Genomic DNA, 16,859 nt, shown 5'->3' on the forward strand with positions numbered 1-16,859 from the left:
TGACTCAAGATATAAGATTCTCAGGGGTTGGAGAGATGGCTCAGTGGTTAAGAGCACTGACTGCTCTTCCAGAGGACTAGGGATAAATTCCTAGCACCCACATGCCAGCTCACAACTATCTCTGAATCCATAATCTGACACTCTCACACAGACATACACACAGGCAAAATACCAATACAAATCAAATCAAAGTAAATAATTTTTTAAAAAAAAAATTAAAAAAAAAAGTGGTGGCAGCACTCAGGAGGCAGAGGCAGGCGGATCTCTGTGAGTTTGAGGCCAGCCTGGTCTACAAGAGCTAGTTCCAGGACAGGCTCTAAAACTACAGCAAAACCCTGTCTTGAAAAACCAAAAAAAAAAAAAAAAAAAAAAAAAGATAAGATATAGGAATTCTCAGCTCCTTCTACACACCATGTCTGCCTGCACACCATGTTTCCTACCATGATAATAGACTTTGAACTATAAGTCACCCCATGGTCATGGTATCTCTTCACAGCAATAGAAACCCTAAGAAACCTCTTTAACTTGTATGTAATTCTGCCCTAATTGCGCATGGCCTGGTGGTGTCTGGGAAGGGCTGAAGGATATAGGTGAGGAGGGATGAAGGGAGGAGGGGGAGGAGGGAATTCCATCTTCTCTTTTTTAATAGTTTTTTTTTAAAAAAGATTTATTTATTTATCATCTATACAGTGTTCTGTCTGCATACATGCCTGCAGGCCAGAAGAGGGCACCAGATCTCATTACAGATGGTGGTGGCTGGGAATTGAACTCTGGTTGTCTAGATGAGCAGTCTGAGTCAACTCTCCAGCCCCTTGGAATTCCATCTTTTTTGTTTATTTGTTTTGTTTTTTTGGTTTTTGAGACAAGGTTTTTCTGTAACTCTGGGGCCTGTCCTAGAACTAGCTCTTGTAGACCAGGCTGGCCTCGAACTCACAGAGATCCGTCTGCCTCTGCCTCCCGAGTGCTGGGATTAAAGGTGTGCGCCACCACCGCCCAGCAGGAACTCCATCTTCATAAGCCTGGGGAATAGTCGTCCTAGATGGGTGTAGACCTCCCAGGTGGCTGTGCTGTCACCCACACTCTTGGCCATAAACTCCTATCTATTGCTGTGATGGTTTGAAAGAAAATGGCCCCCAAAGGGAATGGCCTTGTTGGAGGAAGTGTGTCACTGTGGGGGTGGGTTTTGAGGTCTCTGTTACTCAGGCTTCCATGTTTTTCTAAGACCTCTCAGACTGCTGTTGGGGTGGAGGCAAAGGTAGAAGCAGGCAGCAGTAGCAGCAGCCTGGCCTAAGATGGGTTTTGCTGCTACTATGTAAGTGAACAGAGAGCTGGCTCTAGATGAGAGACTGCATCCCCTGAGCCAATGACGCGAGGACCAGGTGCAGAAGCGGCTGTGGGGGAGCAGGGGGCAGGATGCTTTCTACACCACATGGACCTGGGAGACCCCAGGAAGACTGTGAGGTGGGGCGCCTGGTGAAGCAGGCCCAGCAGCAGTCATAGGAACACCCAGAGCAGAGGGACGCTATTGGGAGCAGGGAACGGCGTGGCTTAGACTTGGATGGGAAAGCTGTAAAGAAAACCAAGGCCAGCCACTCAGACACCACGGAGGGATCTAGGGAGAGGCAGAAGAACCAGTGGCTGGGTCTGGCAAGACGGCAATAGGGTGGCAAGGGCTGTGCAAAGAGGGTGGGGCAAAGACAGTGCAGCTGTGAGGGGTCGGGTCTGGGTGCCAGCTTGGCTATTGGCTACAGGTCATGTCTGCTGTGGAGAAGACAGCAGAGGGGGAGAAGTATATGACAGAAGACAAGGGGTGGCTTCAGACTGCACAAGAAATGGCAAGACCCAAATACCAATGGAGAGGGCGGACGAGGTGCAGAAAGCCCTGCGCATTCTCTGCGGAAGGCACGATAGGGGTCAGGGAGGGGCAGGCCACAAGACTTGGTAAGCACAGATGGGCCCTCCTTCAGGCTTGACTGAAGTGTGACTTTCAGTGGGAAGTGTGAGGTTGAGGCAGTGGCTGAAGGAAAGCAGGAAGGACAGAGCTGTGATGGGGGCTGTGGGCACACCGAGGCAGGAGGTTTAAAGGGTAGTCAGCAGCAGGTGGCATCATTGCTTGCAGTTACAGGGCGCCAGCTGGCCCATCTACAGGCTCAGTGCCGTGCTGGTCAGATCTGAGCAGAGCACAAGGCCTGTAGGACATCAGTGTATACAGTCACAGCACACACCAGTCAACAGCAGTCAACAGCAGAAACACCTAACACACAAGAATTTATTTTCAGAACTATAATTTTACTATAGATTAAGATTTAATATATAATTTATTTCACATATAAAGACAATTCTGGCTACTATTCGGATATGGTAATGGCCGGGGGTTAGGTGAGTAACTGAGGTCACAGTCAGGCTTGGACAGACACCATCTTGCTCATGCCTGAGAAATAGGCTTTCTCTCTCTCACTCATCACTTCAAAATGCAAGGGTCTCCTGCAGAAGTTGCACTCCGCTGACGAATGTGGCTTCAGCTCCAACCCTACTCGCTTCCACGTGACCAGCAGCTTCTCTGTGGGGAAAGACAGTGTTTGAGCCCCAAAGAATGAGAGCACGTCCACACGGAACCTGCGCCCCAGTGTTCAGGGCAGCGGCAATCCTACTTCCAACAGTGCAAGCATCCAGCACCCATGCACGGATGCAAATAGGAAATCGGACGGCAACAAAAAGAACAGAGCTAGTCAACACCATGAAGGTATCTAAAAACCTTTTTTTGCTTTTAGAGACAGGGTTTCTCTGTGTAGCCTTGGAGCCTGTTCTAGAACCAGGTTGACCTTACTCACAGAGATCCACCTGCCTCTGCCTTCTGAGTGCTGGGATTACAGGCATGTGCCACCACTGCCTTTTAATTCTGTATTTCAAGAAAGTAAAATTTTCTTTAATCCCAGCACTCGGGAGGCAGAGGCAGGTAGATCTCTATGAGTTCAAAGCCAGCCTAGTCTACAGGAGCTAGTTCCATGGCATGCACCAAAGCTACAGAGAAGCCTTGTCTCAAAAACCAAAAAACAAAAAAGAAGGTAAAATTCATGGTGTGTGAATCAGTCTCAGTGACACAGTTCTAAGAGCAAAAACAGAAACACACCCAGAGCTGGGTTCACACACCAGCTTCAGCAGCTGCTGCATGGTCAGTACGCTAGGCTGAGTATCTCGGGGACCTTGGGAAGTGGAGCTCGGGGGTGGAGGGCCTACTTAGCCTGCTAAGACCCCCGAGTTCAACTCCAGCACCAAAACCAAACCAAAGTCCTCTGAGCATCTTGAACATAAATCTATCCTTCGAAGTTACCTGACTTGGGAAGGCCCAAGAGGGCCTAGGGAGGCAATGGCCAACTAAAGCTAAAAGCCCCTTCAGTGTCCACCTCAGGAATGGACATGGCGTGTGGGGAGCAGCACAGAGCCACCAGAATGAGGCAGTTCAAGCACCTCATGTCAGGAAAGGGAGCGAGTGCAGAGGAATGTGAGCGGTATTCTAAAGGCCAGGGCAGACTTGCACCATCAGAGGCCTCTAGTCCCCTCAACAGCCACAACCCACATGACAGAAGAGAGGGCATGGCGGCGGGGGGGCTCCCTGAGAGCTTCCAAACAGACCATGCACACCGTCAAGTGAGTCACTACTATCTAATTTTAGAGTTTTGTCATGTGCCAGCCGAGGGCAAGCTTAGCTGCTTGGGACAGGAGGAAACTACTGCCCACCTTGATGGAGGAGTTAATTTCATTGGTTAAATTAAAGAAACTGCCTTAGCCCTTTAATAGGACAGAAAATTAGGTAGGCGGAGTAGACAAAACAGAATGCTGGGAGAAAGAAGCCAAATGAGTGAGTCGCCATGATTCTCCCACTCCAGACAGACGCAGGTTAAGATCTTTCCTGGCAAGCCAGCTCGTGGTGCTACACAGAATATTAAAAATGGATTAGATCAATATGTAAGAGCTAGCCAATAAGAGGCTGGAGCTAATGGGCCAAGCAGTGTTTAAAAGAATACAGTTTCTGTGTAATTATTTCGGGTAAAGCCATGCGGCTGGGGACGCAGCCCCACCGCTCCATATTACAACACCACCTGAAGCATCAGGTAAACCCTGACAGAGCTTTGTGCGGTCCCAGTGCGGTGGAGACATTCCCCAGAACCACTGCACCAACTCACCGAGGAAGAAGTTCATCATCTGCGGGGTGTGGTGGGGGGTGGGGGCGATCCGTAGGAGCTCCTCCCCACGCGGCACCGTGGGGTAGTTGATGGCTTGGACGTAGATGTTGTGCCTGGTCATCAATTCATCACAGATTTCTGTGTTTTTAGCAGCATCGGCGACCTAAGGTTCGTGACAGCAGGAGCAGGGTCAGAATAAGACATGCTAATTTGGCAGAGACAGTCAAGAACACAGTGTCCGCACATGCGGCTCAGGCTCAAGGCCAGACTGCAGCCGAGTGTACAAGCCTGGGGGAGGTGGGCGATGCTGCCTGGACGCCTGCAGTTTAAGGGAGCTAGCATTCGCAGGATGGGCTACAACCCTGACACGAAATGTCACACGGCTGCCCTCAGGTCCCGTATGGTCAAGGAGGTGCACACGGCTGCCCTGTCAGGTCCTGTATGGTCAAGGAGGTGCTTTTGTTTTGTTTTTTTCACGCAAGCAAACCCTGTTCCCAGGAGGATCTGCCTGCTCTGGGGTACTAGCTATTTCCTTACATTAACCGTGATGTCAGCAGGGATATGATTGCAGAGGGAAGAAGTGCAAGACCGGCTTTGAAATACACCAAGTGGAAAGTCACACCTCAAAGCTGCCTGTGCTTGGCTTCCAGAGCTGTCCAGACACAAGTTCCGTGTTTACCCTGTTAAGGTTACTGCTCTGGAGAGGGAAGCTGTGCTCCAGCTCAAAGACTTCCTTCTTATTATGAAGGCAGCCCAGGCACTGAAGACAGATGGCCACTGGGTGGCCCCAGCCCTAGCAATCACCCTGGACAAGCCCAGCTTTAGGAAGGTGGACAGAACACTGGCACGTCACGTGTGGAGTCCGACCACAGACAGGCCATTACCCGCACAGGGATGATGTGACTCGGGCAGTGGATGACCGGGAGGCCGGCGTCCATCAGCATCTGCCTCATCAGCTTGACATTGCGCTGGTGCTGGCGGCGGAGGGCGCGCCCCTCGGCACTCTTCAGGATCCGCACAGACTCCAGCGCTCCAGCCAGCAGCATGGGAGGCAGGGAGGTGGTGAAAATAAAGCCAGCAGCGTAGGACCGTACGGTGTCGATCAGCAAACTTGTGCTGGCGATGTACCCTCCGACACAGCCGAACGCCTTACCTGGGAGGAAGAGGAGCTGTTAGGTTGGCAACAGCAGCATGGGCACCGAGAGGCACCGCAGACTTTGCAGCAGTCACCTGGCTAAAGCGTCTGTGGCAGGACTGAACCCTTACTTGCTGTTCAAGCAAAGGGCAGAGTCTGGACAATTGGCATTTGCTGGATAAATACAAACACTCAGAACCTGTTAGAGCTGACTTAGGGTCAGGCTTGTTTTTCAGTTCTGGCCAAGGCCCTTGTATAATCTGTGTCTCATATTTCAGGATTAAGGGCTCCAAAAGGGTTGGTTCTCAGGAGCCTTAACTCTCTGTTCTGAAGTGAACATTTTTCTCAACCACAAGAGGATTAAGCAGGGGCAAACTTCTCTGCCTAGCACTTCCACCTCACTGGGCCACACCTCCACCAAGCCTACCCCACACACTGGAATTGGCATTTGAATAGGGGGCTTTCCTCTGCTGTCTCACGGCTGGAAGATGCTGGCTTTTCCTTGCTGGTCCTTAATTGAGTATAGGTTCTAACTTAGCATTCACTGACTGCTACACGGGTTTCTCACTGCCCTTAACAAACTCGGAATGTTTATAGAAAGAGAAAAGAAAAAGAAAAACCCTCGAAGTTCTACAACCTCTCAGCAATTCTCACATGCGAAGGCAACATCTACAGTAATGAGCTATAAATACTCATTTATCTTCTCTACAGGAATCCTGATACAGCTCCCAGTGCTATTTCCATCACATTGATGGGGAGAAAACAAAACAAAACAGGCATGGAAAGGTCACACAACCAGGGAGCTGCACAGCCGGGACTAAGGGCCAGACTTCGGTGCCATATGAGGAGAGGAGCAGGCTGGGACAGCGGAGCGCTGGCTCCCTGGGCCAGGCACAGAACACAGCATTTCCCAGCACCTGCTGGAAGAGCACTGGGGCGCTCGCTCCTTCAGAATCCAGCAGCACAGAGTGAAGGCTTTTGTCACAGGATGCAGTAAGAGCCACAAGAATGGCTGGAATGAGCTCAGATGGCGAGTAATGCAATTCCTGTCATGTTTAGCTGTGGGAGTCTGTGAGCCTCCATGTCCCCAGGGATGCTCCAAAGCGGGGTTAGCATACACTGGAATGAAAAATTTCACTGCAAGATGGAAGTGGTGGCATGCCTACAAAGCCAGCACTGGGGAACCTGAAGCAGGAGGGCCATCATGAGGTCAGCCTGGGATATAGACTAAAACAAAATACACCCTGAAGAGAAATAGTCCAGGCTTTACATGCTACCACACTGCTTCCTATCCTGGTGCCGGTCAGACCAGCCAGCCGCTGGTCTTGTTATGTATCCGAAGTTCAGTGTAAAAGCAGACTTTACAGTGCACACACCAAGTGTCCCAGAAATGATGTCCATTTTTGACATGACTCCATCCCGGTCACCGATCCCTCCGCCTCGAGCACCATACAGCCCCACCGCGTGGACTTCGTCCACAAACGTGATTGCTCCAAACTCATGGGCCACATCACATAGCTCTTCCAGTGGGCACACTGCTCCTAAAGAAAGCCACGGAAAATATTAATATTCGTGGTTAGAGCCAAAGCAAAGGACTTACATTCTTTTTCTGTTTTTCTGAGACAGGGTTTCTCTGTATACCCTAGCTACCCTGGAACTCTGTCTGTAGACCAGGCTGGCTTTGAACTCAGTTACATTAGTCTCTGCCTTCTGAGTGCTGGGATTAAAGGTGTGTGCCACCAATGCCTGGCTTGCCTTATATTCTGTGGGGTCAATTTTAGTACTGAACTTACCCCAGTACCTGTTTGCCTTGAGGTCACAGTCTAGCAACAGCCAGGGCAGAAAACCCAGTTACCCCATCCATACAATGTCTCTCAATTACAGAATCCCAGCAGAGACAAAAATGCAAAACCAAAGGAAACCTCCTGTTTTTGTTTGTTCCTGGCAATGAGTGTAGCACCGGAGACACCGTGAAGTAGAAGCCTGACGACCAGCTCTGCCCCCAGGGCCCACACACCGCACCTTTTAAACAGCTCAAGGCTTCAGACTGGTCTCAGCACAGACTCACCATCCATGGAATGAACAGTTTCGAATGCTACAATCTTGGGAACCGCGGGGTCAGATCTCTGCAGCAGTTCTCGGAGATGGTTGACATCATTGTGACGGAAGATGTATTTTGGCACTCGACTGTTGCGAATCCCTTGGATCATGGAGGCATGGTTCCCAGAATCAGAGTAAATTTCACAGCCTGATGTGAGAAAAATGCATCTTAGGGACAGAGGCATCAAAGACAACTGACATCCTGGACAGGTACAACAGACCTTTTCCTGCTGACAGTGCCTTGAAAATGTTCACTATGAAAGACACCATGAGTCAGTATTTGTCCTGACATGGTAACTAGCTACTGCGTCTCTTCTCGGAAAATGCAAAGGCAAAGATAGCCCATGGCTGTTGGGATGGAGCTCAGCTGCAAGGCACTTGATTTACATGAGCTGACGCCCTGAGTTCTATCCCAGCATCATGAAACACAGAACACAAAAAAACACAGAACATGGAGAACAATCCTTAAAGCCACAATGCCACATATTCAGAAGCCTAGCATTCTGAGGCAGGAGAACCAACAGTATGAAGCCAGCCTGTGTTACACAGTGAGACTATGTGCAAAGACAAAAATTGTCTCAAAAAAAAAAAAAAAAATGGGTACCTCATTTCAAACTCAATGAAGATGTGACTAAATGCAATGAAGCATCTGCTAAAGGAGCTTCTTAGAATATGACTACAATCAAGTCAGGGGCTTGAGGACAGGACCTTCCACGTTCTGCTGGAACTCCCAGTTAGCACCTCGTGCTGATCCAGGCCACCAGGCTGACTTGGAGGGGCCTTCTTAGTAGCCAATGCTATTGTCATTTTGCAGACCCCTCAAACGTGCTATGACGCTGACACAAGGCCTCCTTACCAGGCATCATCTTAGCCAGGGTGAAGAGGGTGGAGTCGTTGGCTACGAAGCAGGAGGAAAACAAGAGTGCTGCGTCTTTGCCATGGAGGTCGGCCAGCGCCTGCTCCAGTTCCACGTGGAACTTGCTGGTTCCAGAAATATTCCTAGTTCCACCAGCTCCTGCACCATGCTGCTTCACAGTCTCCCTGTTAAAAATAAGTGAAATACTAATACTGCAGGGTTCAGATCTCCAGAACTTATTAAAGATTTACTTATTATGTGTACAGTATTCTGCCTGCATGCATGCCTGCATACCATAAGAGGGCACCAGATCTCATTACAGATGGTTATGAGCCACCATGTGGTTGCTGGGAATTGAACTCTAGACCTCTGGAAGAACAGCCAGTTTCTCAATCTCTGAGCCATCTCTCTAGTTCCAGAATTCATTTAAAATCCAGGGGTCTTACATTCCTACAACCCCAGCACTGGAGCAGAGGGGATTGCAAAAAACAAAGATAAAAGGCTATGAAGTAAAGACCTAAGGCTGCCCTCAGGCCTCTAAGCACACCCCACCCCACCCCACACATACAAGTACATAGCACACATAAATACACACTATAATACACACTCTCTCTCACTTCTCTCTCTCTCTCTCTCTCTCTCTCTCTCTCTCTCTCTCTCTCTCTCACACACACACACACACACACACGAACACTTTAGAGTTGGGGCTGGAGCTCAGTTGGTTGAGTGCTTACTTAGTATATAAAAAGCCATGGGTTCAATTCCTGGTACTGCATAAACACACATGGAGTATGTGCCTGTAATCCCAGCATACACACACAAAACAACAACAACAACATCATGATTATACTTCAACTAAGCAAGAAAACTCACGGTTCTATTTTTATTTCATTTTAATTTTTTGTTTGTTTTTGTTTTTGTTTTTTTTGAAACAGGATCTCACTATGTAGCTCTAGCTATCCTGGAACTCACTATGCAGACCAGGCTGGCCTTGAATTAACAGAGACCTGACTGCCTTTGCCTCCCAAGTGCTAGGATTAAAGGCATGCACCACTATGCCCAATTTATTTTTTATTTAAAAAAAAAAGAACCTTTTAACCCATGATTCTAAACATCATATAAATTGATCCTCTTTCCAGAACCCAAGAAAATGAAAATTATGTTGATCTCACCTAGGAGCTCTCTCATTATGAAACCTGGGCCATAAATCTTAGAGCAATTGTTAAGAATAAGTGTTCAGGGACTGGAGCACTGGAGCAATGACTCAGTGGTTAAGAGCATTGAGTATTCTTCCAGAGGACCCAGGTTCAATTCCTAGTTCAAGAAGATCCAATACCCTCTTCTGTCCTCTAAGGCACAAACATGGCAGACATGCAGGTAAAATACTCATGCACATAAAATAAATAAATCTTTCAGCGCAAGTGTTCATTTAACAGTCATTAAGACATATTAGCCATGTAACTTAAACTAAGGCTTCTTTTTCTAAGAATAACCATTGACCCAAAAATAAGTTAAGATAAAGCACACTCTAGAAGGCAGCAAAGCAGTTACACATTAGGACACATGCAAATGCTACTGCTCAACCTCATATGGGACTCTCTTTAGCAAGCCCTTGGAGAATGTGATGAGCAACTCTCTCAAGCCATGGTGGTCCTTCTGAAGGACAAAGATGGGACCTCCATCCTTTTAAACACATCATCCTGAAATAGCCTTTTCCACTACCTTCATATTTGTCTCTAAGAAAGTCAACAGCGGTGGTTATCAAAGGCTGAGAACATGTGCCAGTGAGATGGCTCAGCAGGGAGGGGCTTTGCTGTAAAGTGTGGTGGCCTGCGCTCAATCCTGGGACTCCTGGACCGGAGGACGGAGAGCTGTGTCCACAGGGAACAGCAGTATCACCGTGGCACACTTGCAGTGACTAAATATTCTCCCACAAAACGTCCAGCTGTAAAAGCCACCTATGTCTTGCCAAATAATGCCAGTTACTTACATGACTGCCCCACACACGCGCGGGTGGCGACTCATGCCTAGGTAGTCGTTACTGCACCAGACCGACACCTGCTTTTTGGTGAGGAGGGAGTCCGTGTAGTCGTCAGCCATGGGGAAGATTTGTGCTCTCCGGTTCACAGTTTTAAAAACTCGGTAGGTATGGTCATTTTTTTTCTCATCAATTTTCTTCTCAAAGAAATGATCATATTGAAAAGTGGAAACAGCTAAAATGGAGACAAACAAAAGACAGTGCAGTCTTTTAAGAAGACTCTCCGGGTTTGGTGAAAGACAGACCTGAGTTCAGGTCTCAGCTTGGTCATTTCATGGCTACACTCAGGACTAGAATGATGTCCCAGTGCTGTGACAAGTGTGGGTACACTGTCCAGTACATAGGCGGTGGGTAACAAAAGAGAGGCCAATGATCAGTAGCCCAACAGTACTCAAGCAAGGACCACAGGGCTCTCCCTCAACATGCCGCTTCGCCTCCAATCTGACATACAGTTAACTCACAAACAACAAGACTCACATTTTGGCAAGTTATCCTGAAGAAGATGAGACACTCTTTCTGGCCTCTGCTTCCGCATGATATCCTGGAAGTTCTTCAGCTGCTGGCTCGGATCCTCTCTACCAGTTTTCACACTGGTCATACTGGGGGTCACAGAGTTTTGGGCAATTTCTATGGCAAAAATAACCAGAGGCATAAAAGATGGACTTTATATTCTTAGTTCACAATACCTTCTAGGCATAATAGTTAACGGGGGTAGGCGGGCACAGCTGGAGCAGCTCATCAGCTAACAGCACTGGCTGCTCTCCTGGAGGACCTGAGTTTGATTCCCAGCACCCACATGGTAGCTCACAGCTGTCTGGAACTAGAGTTCCAGGATCTGACATCCTCTTCTGGCCTCTTTGAGTACCAGGCACATTTTGGTGCACAAATATATATACAAGCAAAACAATAAAATCAAATTTTTTTCAAAAAAAAAATATCTTATTGTCTGGGCATCTTGGTACATGCCTTTAGTTCCAGAACTCAGGAGGCAGAGAGAGGCAGATCTCTATAAATCTGAGACCAGACTGTGCTACACAGTGAAACCCTGTCTCAAAACACAAAACCAATAGAATAGACTGTTGTCTACTTCATGAAAAGAAGCCAGTCATAACCAAAGTTGGTTGTAATGAATATACAGAATGTCTCCTCCTTCAGTGTGCTTATTATATAGCAGTATTTGATCCTGGGCTGCTTTTGGGCTTTTCGAAATGGAATATTGTTGTAGCCCAGCTGGCCTTGAACTCAAGACCGTCTTGCCTCACATGTGTAGTGCCATTTTGTTTTCACAGCTATCAGCCAGTTCCAAGGGACATGAATTAGAGCCTATGGCTCCCAGCTGACCGGCTGAGGCAGTCTTCCTTTTTTTTTTTTTTTTTTTGGTTTTTTGAGACAGGGTTTCTCTGCATTGCTTTTGAGCCTATCCTGGAGCTAGCTCTTGTAGACCAGGCTGGCATCGAACTCACAGAGATCCACCTGCCTCTGCCTCCCGAGTGCTGGGATTAAAGGTGTGCGCCACCACTGCCAACCTACCTCCCTTTTTACTTTTTTCAAGATAGGGCCTCTCTAAGTAGCCCTGGATGTCCTAGAACTGGCTATGCAGACCAGGTCGAACTTAAACTCACATTGATCCTCCTGCCTCTGCCTCCCAGGTACTGGAATTAAAGGTATGTGCCATGCTCAGCATGCCGAGGCTTTTACGGGTGGTTGGGAGCTCGATGAGGGTAAGTTTGCTCTCCCATGACCACCAGAAGGACAACCAGCTTGGGAATCTCAAGCTAGCGCTTACTGCAGTAATACCATGGTTCTACCTTCTATCCTTCAAAAGGGTAAGGAGGACCAAAGAGACACATGAATGCTGGCCTCTGCTCAAGACGACAGGTTATTTCCAGAAAGTGAGCATGACTTGGGTAGCTGGCTACCTCCTATTCCTTCACCAGAAAGCAAGTCCCACATTTTGCAATACAGTTGGGATGGTCTAGCTTGAGGATCCCCCTTCCTCTTTGCACTAGAGAGGAAGGTATTCCCATTAGCACTATGCTGGCCTAGTAAGAACTCACACATAAACCGGAGGTCCCAGGGGCCCAAATGACAGGCTCCCTCTTCCCACAGGCCAGAGTCGTTTCTGTTACCTTTCCTCACAGCGTGCATCTCCTGCACATCCTCCTGAAGCTCCAGGCTGGCCTTGCGGAAGACACTGCTGCCTGTCTGGCTCAGCTGTGCGGCCAAGAAAGGGCACTTGCTCCCAGAGCCCTGGCTTGTCGCGGGTGACGGGTGTCCTGACGGGAGCTGTGCGCCATCTGGAGTCAGCTGGGATTTGTCAGGAGCCTGCTGGACTGCGGCTTTGGCAGTTTTCTCTTCTGAGGGAGGAATAGAAAGAACAGGCATCAGGACCTGCTTGCTGAGGGCACAAGCAAGTCACCAAGTCACAGCACCTCAAACTTTATGCTCGTTCTAGTCTGTAACCCATGCTCGAGTTTCCTTTGTTAAACTCTGCTAACATCCGTTCTCGCCTGCCTCGCCGTACAGCGGTCCTCTGAAGGGCTGGTTGGCCCAGACCAGTTAGCACCCAAACTCACAGGCATTCTTCTAAACCCAAGATCACTATTTTATACTTTCAGACAAACCAACATTCTTTTTCCATTTGTTAAGACAGGGTCTTACTATGCAGCCCATGATACTTGACTTGGCAATCCTCCTGCCTCAGCCTCCTCGGCGCTGGGATTATGTGTGCACTTAGCCCCCAAAGCTCTTGACTTGGATCACTGTCAGCAAATTCTACCTCATGTCCACTCAGCGTATTTCAGGGGAGCCATGCTCCCCTAAGGCAATTGGTAGCAGTCACTGTTACTCACTTCGCGGTTTCTAAACAGATTCCCAGTAAAGCTCAACCAGTTTTAACAATACTTCTGAAAAAGAAAGAGGCCATCACTCAGATCTTCACACTGACCTCTCTGGGTTCAGACCATTAGTGTGCCGGAAAGGACGCAGGCTCCACGCACACAGCTCACCTACTTTATCATTTAAGTTCATCAGAGCTGCTGACGTAACCCAACGGGCTGGTTTGGGGCTCTAAGTTACAGTGACTCCTTAATCCCTTGAGCAATGTGCTCACCTTCCTTCTAGAAAAGTCTTCCTTCATCATTTTGGAATACTCCCATGAGTCACTGGCTGCTCTTTCTACAACTGGATAAGGTGTCTCAATACAGTTTCCATAACATTTCTATAAAGGGAAGTTAAGAAATGTTATTTTGAAATTAACTTAATTTTACAAGTAATGTAGATGTGTTGTGGAAAGTCTAGACAACAGACGGGAAATGAGCCTTCTAACTCAAACACGGCCACCACAGATGCGTTGAGAAAAGATAACTAACTCCAGACAGGAAATCCCCTAAAGGACTGAGCCCTGCTCCCTTACAGAACAAACATTCCTTTCCTACAGGTTCACACCAAAAAGAAGCCTGGAAGGCAAAACACTCACTAGGATTAGGCGGACTCTGAAAAATCCTTCTCCTAGATATGGCTCAGTGGTTAGGAGCACTGACTGCTCTTTCAGAGGACCCAGGTTCAATTCCCAGCACCCACATAACAGCTCATAGCTGTCAGCAACTTCCAGGAGATCTGATTCCCACATACAGACATACTTGCAGGCAAAACACCAATGTATATAAATAAAACTAAACAAATCAAAAAAAACCAAAAAACAAAAGCAAAAAAACGAAAAGTCCCTCTCCTGGCAGAAACTGACTAAGACCACTCCAGCCTGTTCATTAAAGCTTATCTGCCTGAGTGGGTCCACGCATTGACAGCACTAACTCCATGCCACACTTACACAGTGCACCCAGAGCGAGCCCTGAAGCTGAAGAACAGACAGTAGGGTGGTGGGTGCCAGGCACTGGGGGAAGGAGTATGGTGGTTAATTAAGTTTGGGAAGATGAAGAAAGCTCTGGAACTGGATAGTGACAGAATGATACGAGCGTCTGTAATACTACGGATTCACACACTTAAATGATTCAAACGGACACTGTAGTGGTGCCATGCTTATCATCCTAGCACTTAAAGGGCTGAGGCAGGAGGATTGCCACAGTTGGAGGGCAATCTGGGCTATATTATGAGACTCTGATGGAAAAAATAAAAAGCTAAAATGGCAAGTTTTATGCTATAGGTATTTTACAAACACACACACATATACACACACATTTTACTTAAAGGGAAGAAATAAAAAATGATGGCTCAGTGGTTAAGAGCACTTGCTGCTCTTCCAGAGGACTCAGGTTCAATTTTCAGCACTGAGATGGTGGTACAACCATCTGTAACTCTCCAGAGGATCTGACCTCTTCTTCTGGCCTCCTTGGACACCAGGCATATAGTAGTGCAGTCAAACATTCATATACATAAAATACAATGAATACATCTTCTAAAAAATAAAAACATGGCAGCGGTAGCTGAGGTCTGTGATGTCAGCACTGGGGAGGCAGAGGCGGGGTCATGACTATGTGGCCAGTGTGAGACGTTGCCTCAAAATGCTAAGCAGGGCCGGGCGGTGGTGCACGCCTTTAATCCCAGCACTCAGGAGGCAGAGGTAGATGAATCTCTGTGAGTTCGAGTCCAGCCTGGTCTACAGAACGAGTTCCAGGACAGCCAGCACTGTTACACAGAGAAACCCTGTTTCAAAAAACTTTAAAAAAAAAATATTAAACAGATTTTAAAATCACTACTTTACGAGTCAAAGGCCAAATCTTCATTGAGGAACAGACTGCAAGCGGCTGCTCGCAGCAGACAATGAGGAAACACTAGAGTCCAGCAGACCTGACATGCGATCCAGAAACCTGTATTGTATTGTTTCTGGAAAGCTCCTAATCCAGGAGTCAGAGAGCAGTTACACAAGAGGACCCCCTCCCATGCACAGTGCTGATCCCTTCCCTAGAGTGGCCCTTACCACCAAGGAGGTGTCTCACTGCTAACCCTACTCACTCTCGTTGGCTGGAGGGGTTTCTTTGGTCTGCTGGCAGTGGACTGCTGACGTGGACAGGGTTCGAGGGGCTGGCTTGGCTCCCACTTCCATCATCATCTTGGGGCAGTTTTGAGCATAGAACAAGAGAGATTTTCCTGCCTTCTGCAAAAAGGCCTGAGGGACTCGCGATAAGAATGGGCATCTTCGAACCACAGTCTCCATGTCTGCAGAGGTTGCTGGCTCCTGGAGAAGAACCCACTGTGAGTGATGTCAAGGGTGCCCTGGGCATACCTCTCACTCAAAACCCAAACAAACAAAACTAACAACGACAGCACCGACTGCACCGAGATAGGACTCAGTAAAGGAGTGGCGGCCACACTCTACCCAGGTCACCACTTCATTCTCCACCTCTACATAAAAACCCCCGGCAAAGCAACTTCTCCAGAGTAAATAGGGACGATTAATAACCAAGGGGGTGGAAGAGATGAAGGACAAAGCAGAATAGGTGTGGGAGGCCATAGGCTCCTCGAGGAGTGCGCACCTTAGCAAACATACAGGGGCAACAGTGAGGCTAGCGAAGAAGTCACTGTCACCTAAACAGGCAGGGAGGACGCCTGGGGACCCTAGCAACCCGAGGGAGGGGAAAGAGTCTAGACCAGCCTTGAGTTCCCGAGACAAGGTCATGCCCCTACAGCTGGAATCGGGAAAGGGAGCAGAACGAAGGATAGGGTCAGGGCTGACTCGGACAGGAGCAGGGCTAACCAGCCCAAGGAGTGGGGCTGGTGGAAGGGGGTCAGCGGTGAGTCAGAGGTCCCCCGGGGTCGCAAGGATAGGAAGGAGATTCTGAAGCCGCCTGTCAAATGCCGAATGTCAGGAGAGGACGGAACCGGGCCTCTGAGGTAGCCTAAGCGGTAAAGATGAGGTGGTGGTGGACGCTGAGGGCCAGAGGGGGATGGGGCGTGTGGCCGCGGTGGCGGGGCGCGCCGGCTTCCCGTGACCACCGAGCGCGACCCTTACCTGCGCGGGCTCTCGACGGGACGGCGGTGGGCGCTCGAGTGGAGGGCGCTAAATGGACCAATGCCCTTGTCCGCTATAGCAGCCTGGGGGACACAACTGGTGTATGGCCCTAATATAGAGCCAGAGTGACCGCTGCGCATGCGCTGTGGGCGCGGCCTCTCCGGCGCACGCGCACCGGAGTCGGCAGAGCAGGGAGGCTGCTCTCTCCGTGTGGGCTCTGCTCCAGCTGGTGGACTGTGACTCAGTCCTAGGCTTCCAAGACCAGGAGGGCAAGGTGGTGGGCGGGCGGGCGAGTCCAAAAAAGTTCCTTTTTGGACTCTATCCTTCGGTCCTCTGTCACCTTCCACGAACAGCCAGCCCTGTGTGTCAGACCCCTAGCCCCGGTGTAGAGCGTAAACCAACCACTCAGAAACCTGCCTACTAGTAGTAAAAGGGTTTCTTGGATTTAGAGGTAGGGGTTACAGATCCTAGAAATCTGATTAGCTAGGGGCTTAGTTTTGCTTGTGACAATGACAGGGCTTTTCTACTGGATGAATGGCCCAAGAATAGATTGGTCCTGGTGAGGATGTGCTGAGGGG

The 16,859-nt window shown here is 48.8% G+C and overlaps 1 protein-coding gene across 1 annotated transcript; it reads right to left on the bottom strand.

Moving 5' to 3' along the window:
- Window positions 1-2,265: 2,265 nt before the first annotated feature.
- Alas1 (5'-aminolevulinate synthase 1) lies at window positions 2,266-16,398 on the bottom strand. The gene is made up of 11 exons (XM_057766406.1): window positions 16,282-16,398; window positions 15,285-15,507; window positions 12,443-12,670; window positions 10,791-10,940; window positions 10,266-10,488; window positions 8,276-8,460; window positions 7,388-7,567; window positions 6,696-6,860; window positions 5,069-5,337; window positions 4,185-4,347; window positions 2,266-2,560 (listed from the first exon to the last, which is right to left on the bottom strand). The coding sequence occupies exons 2-11, from the start codon at window positions 15,484-15,486 to the stop codon at window positions 2,400-2,402; spliced, it is 1,926 nt and encodes a 641-aa protein (XP_057622389.1). The 5' UTR covers window positions 15,487-15,507; window positions 16,282-16,398; the 3' UTR covers window positions 2,266-2,399.
- Between the last annotated feature and the right edge of the window lie 461 nt (window positions 16,399-16,859).

This window comes from Chionomys nivalis, chromosome 4, assembly GCF_950005125.1.
Source record: "Chionomys nivalis chromosome 4, mChiNiv1.1, whole genome shotgun sequence".
In the NCBI taxonomy this organism is placed as follows: Eukaryota; Metazoa; Chordata; class Mammalia; order Rodentia; family Cricetidae; genus Chionomys; species Chionomys nivalis.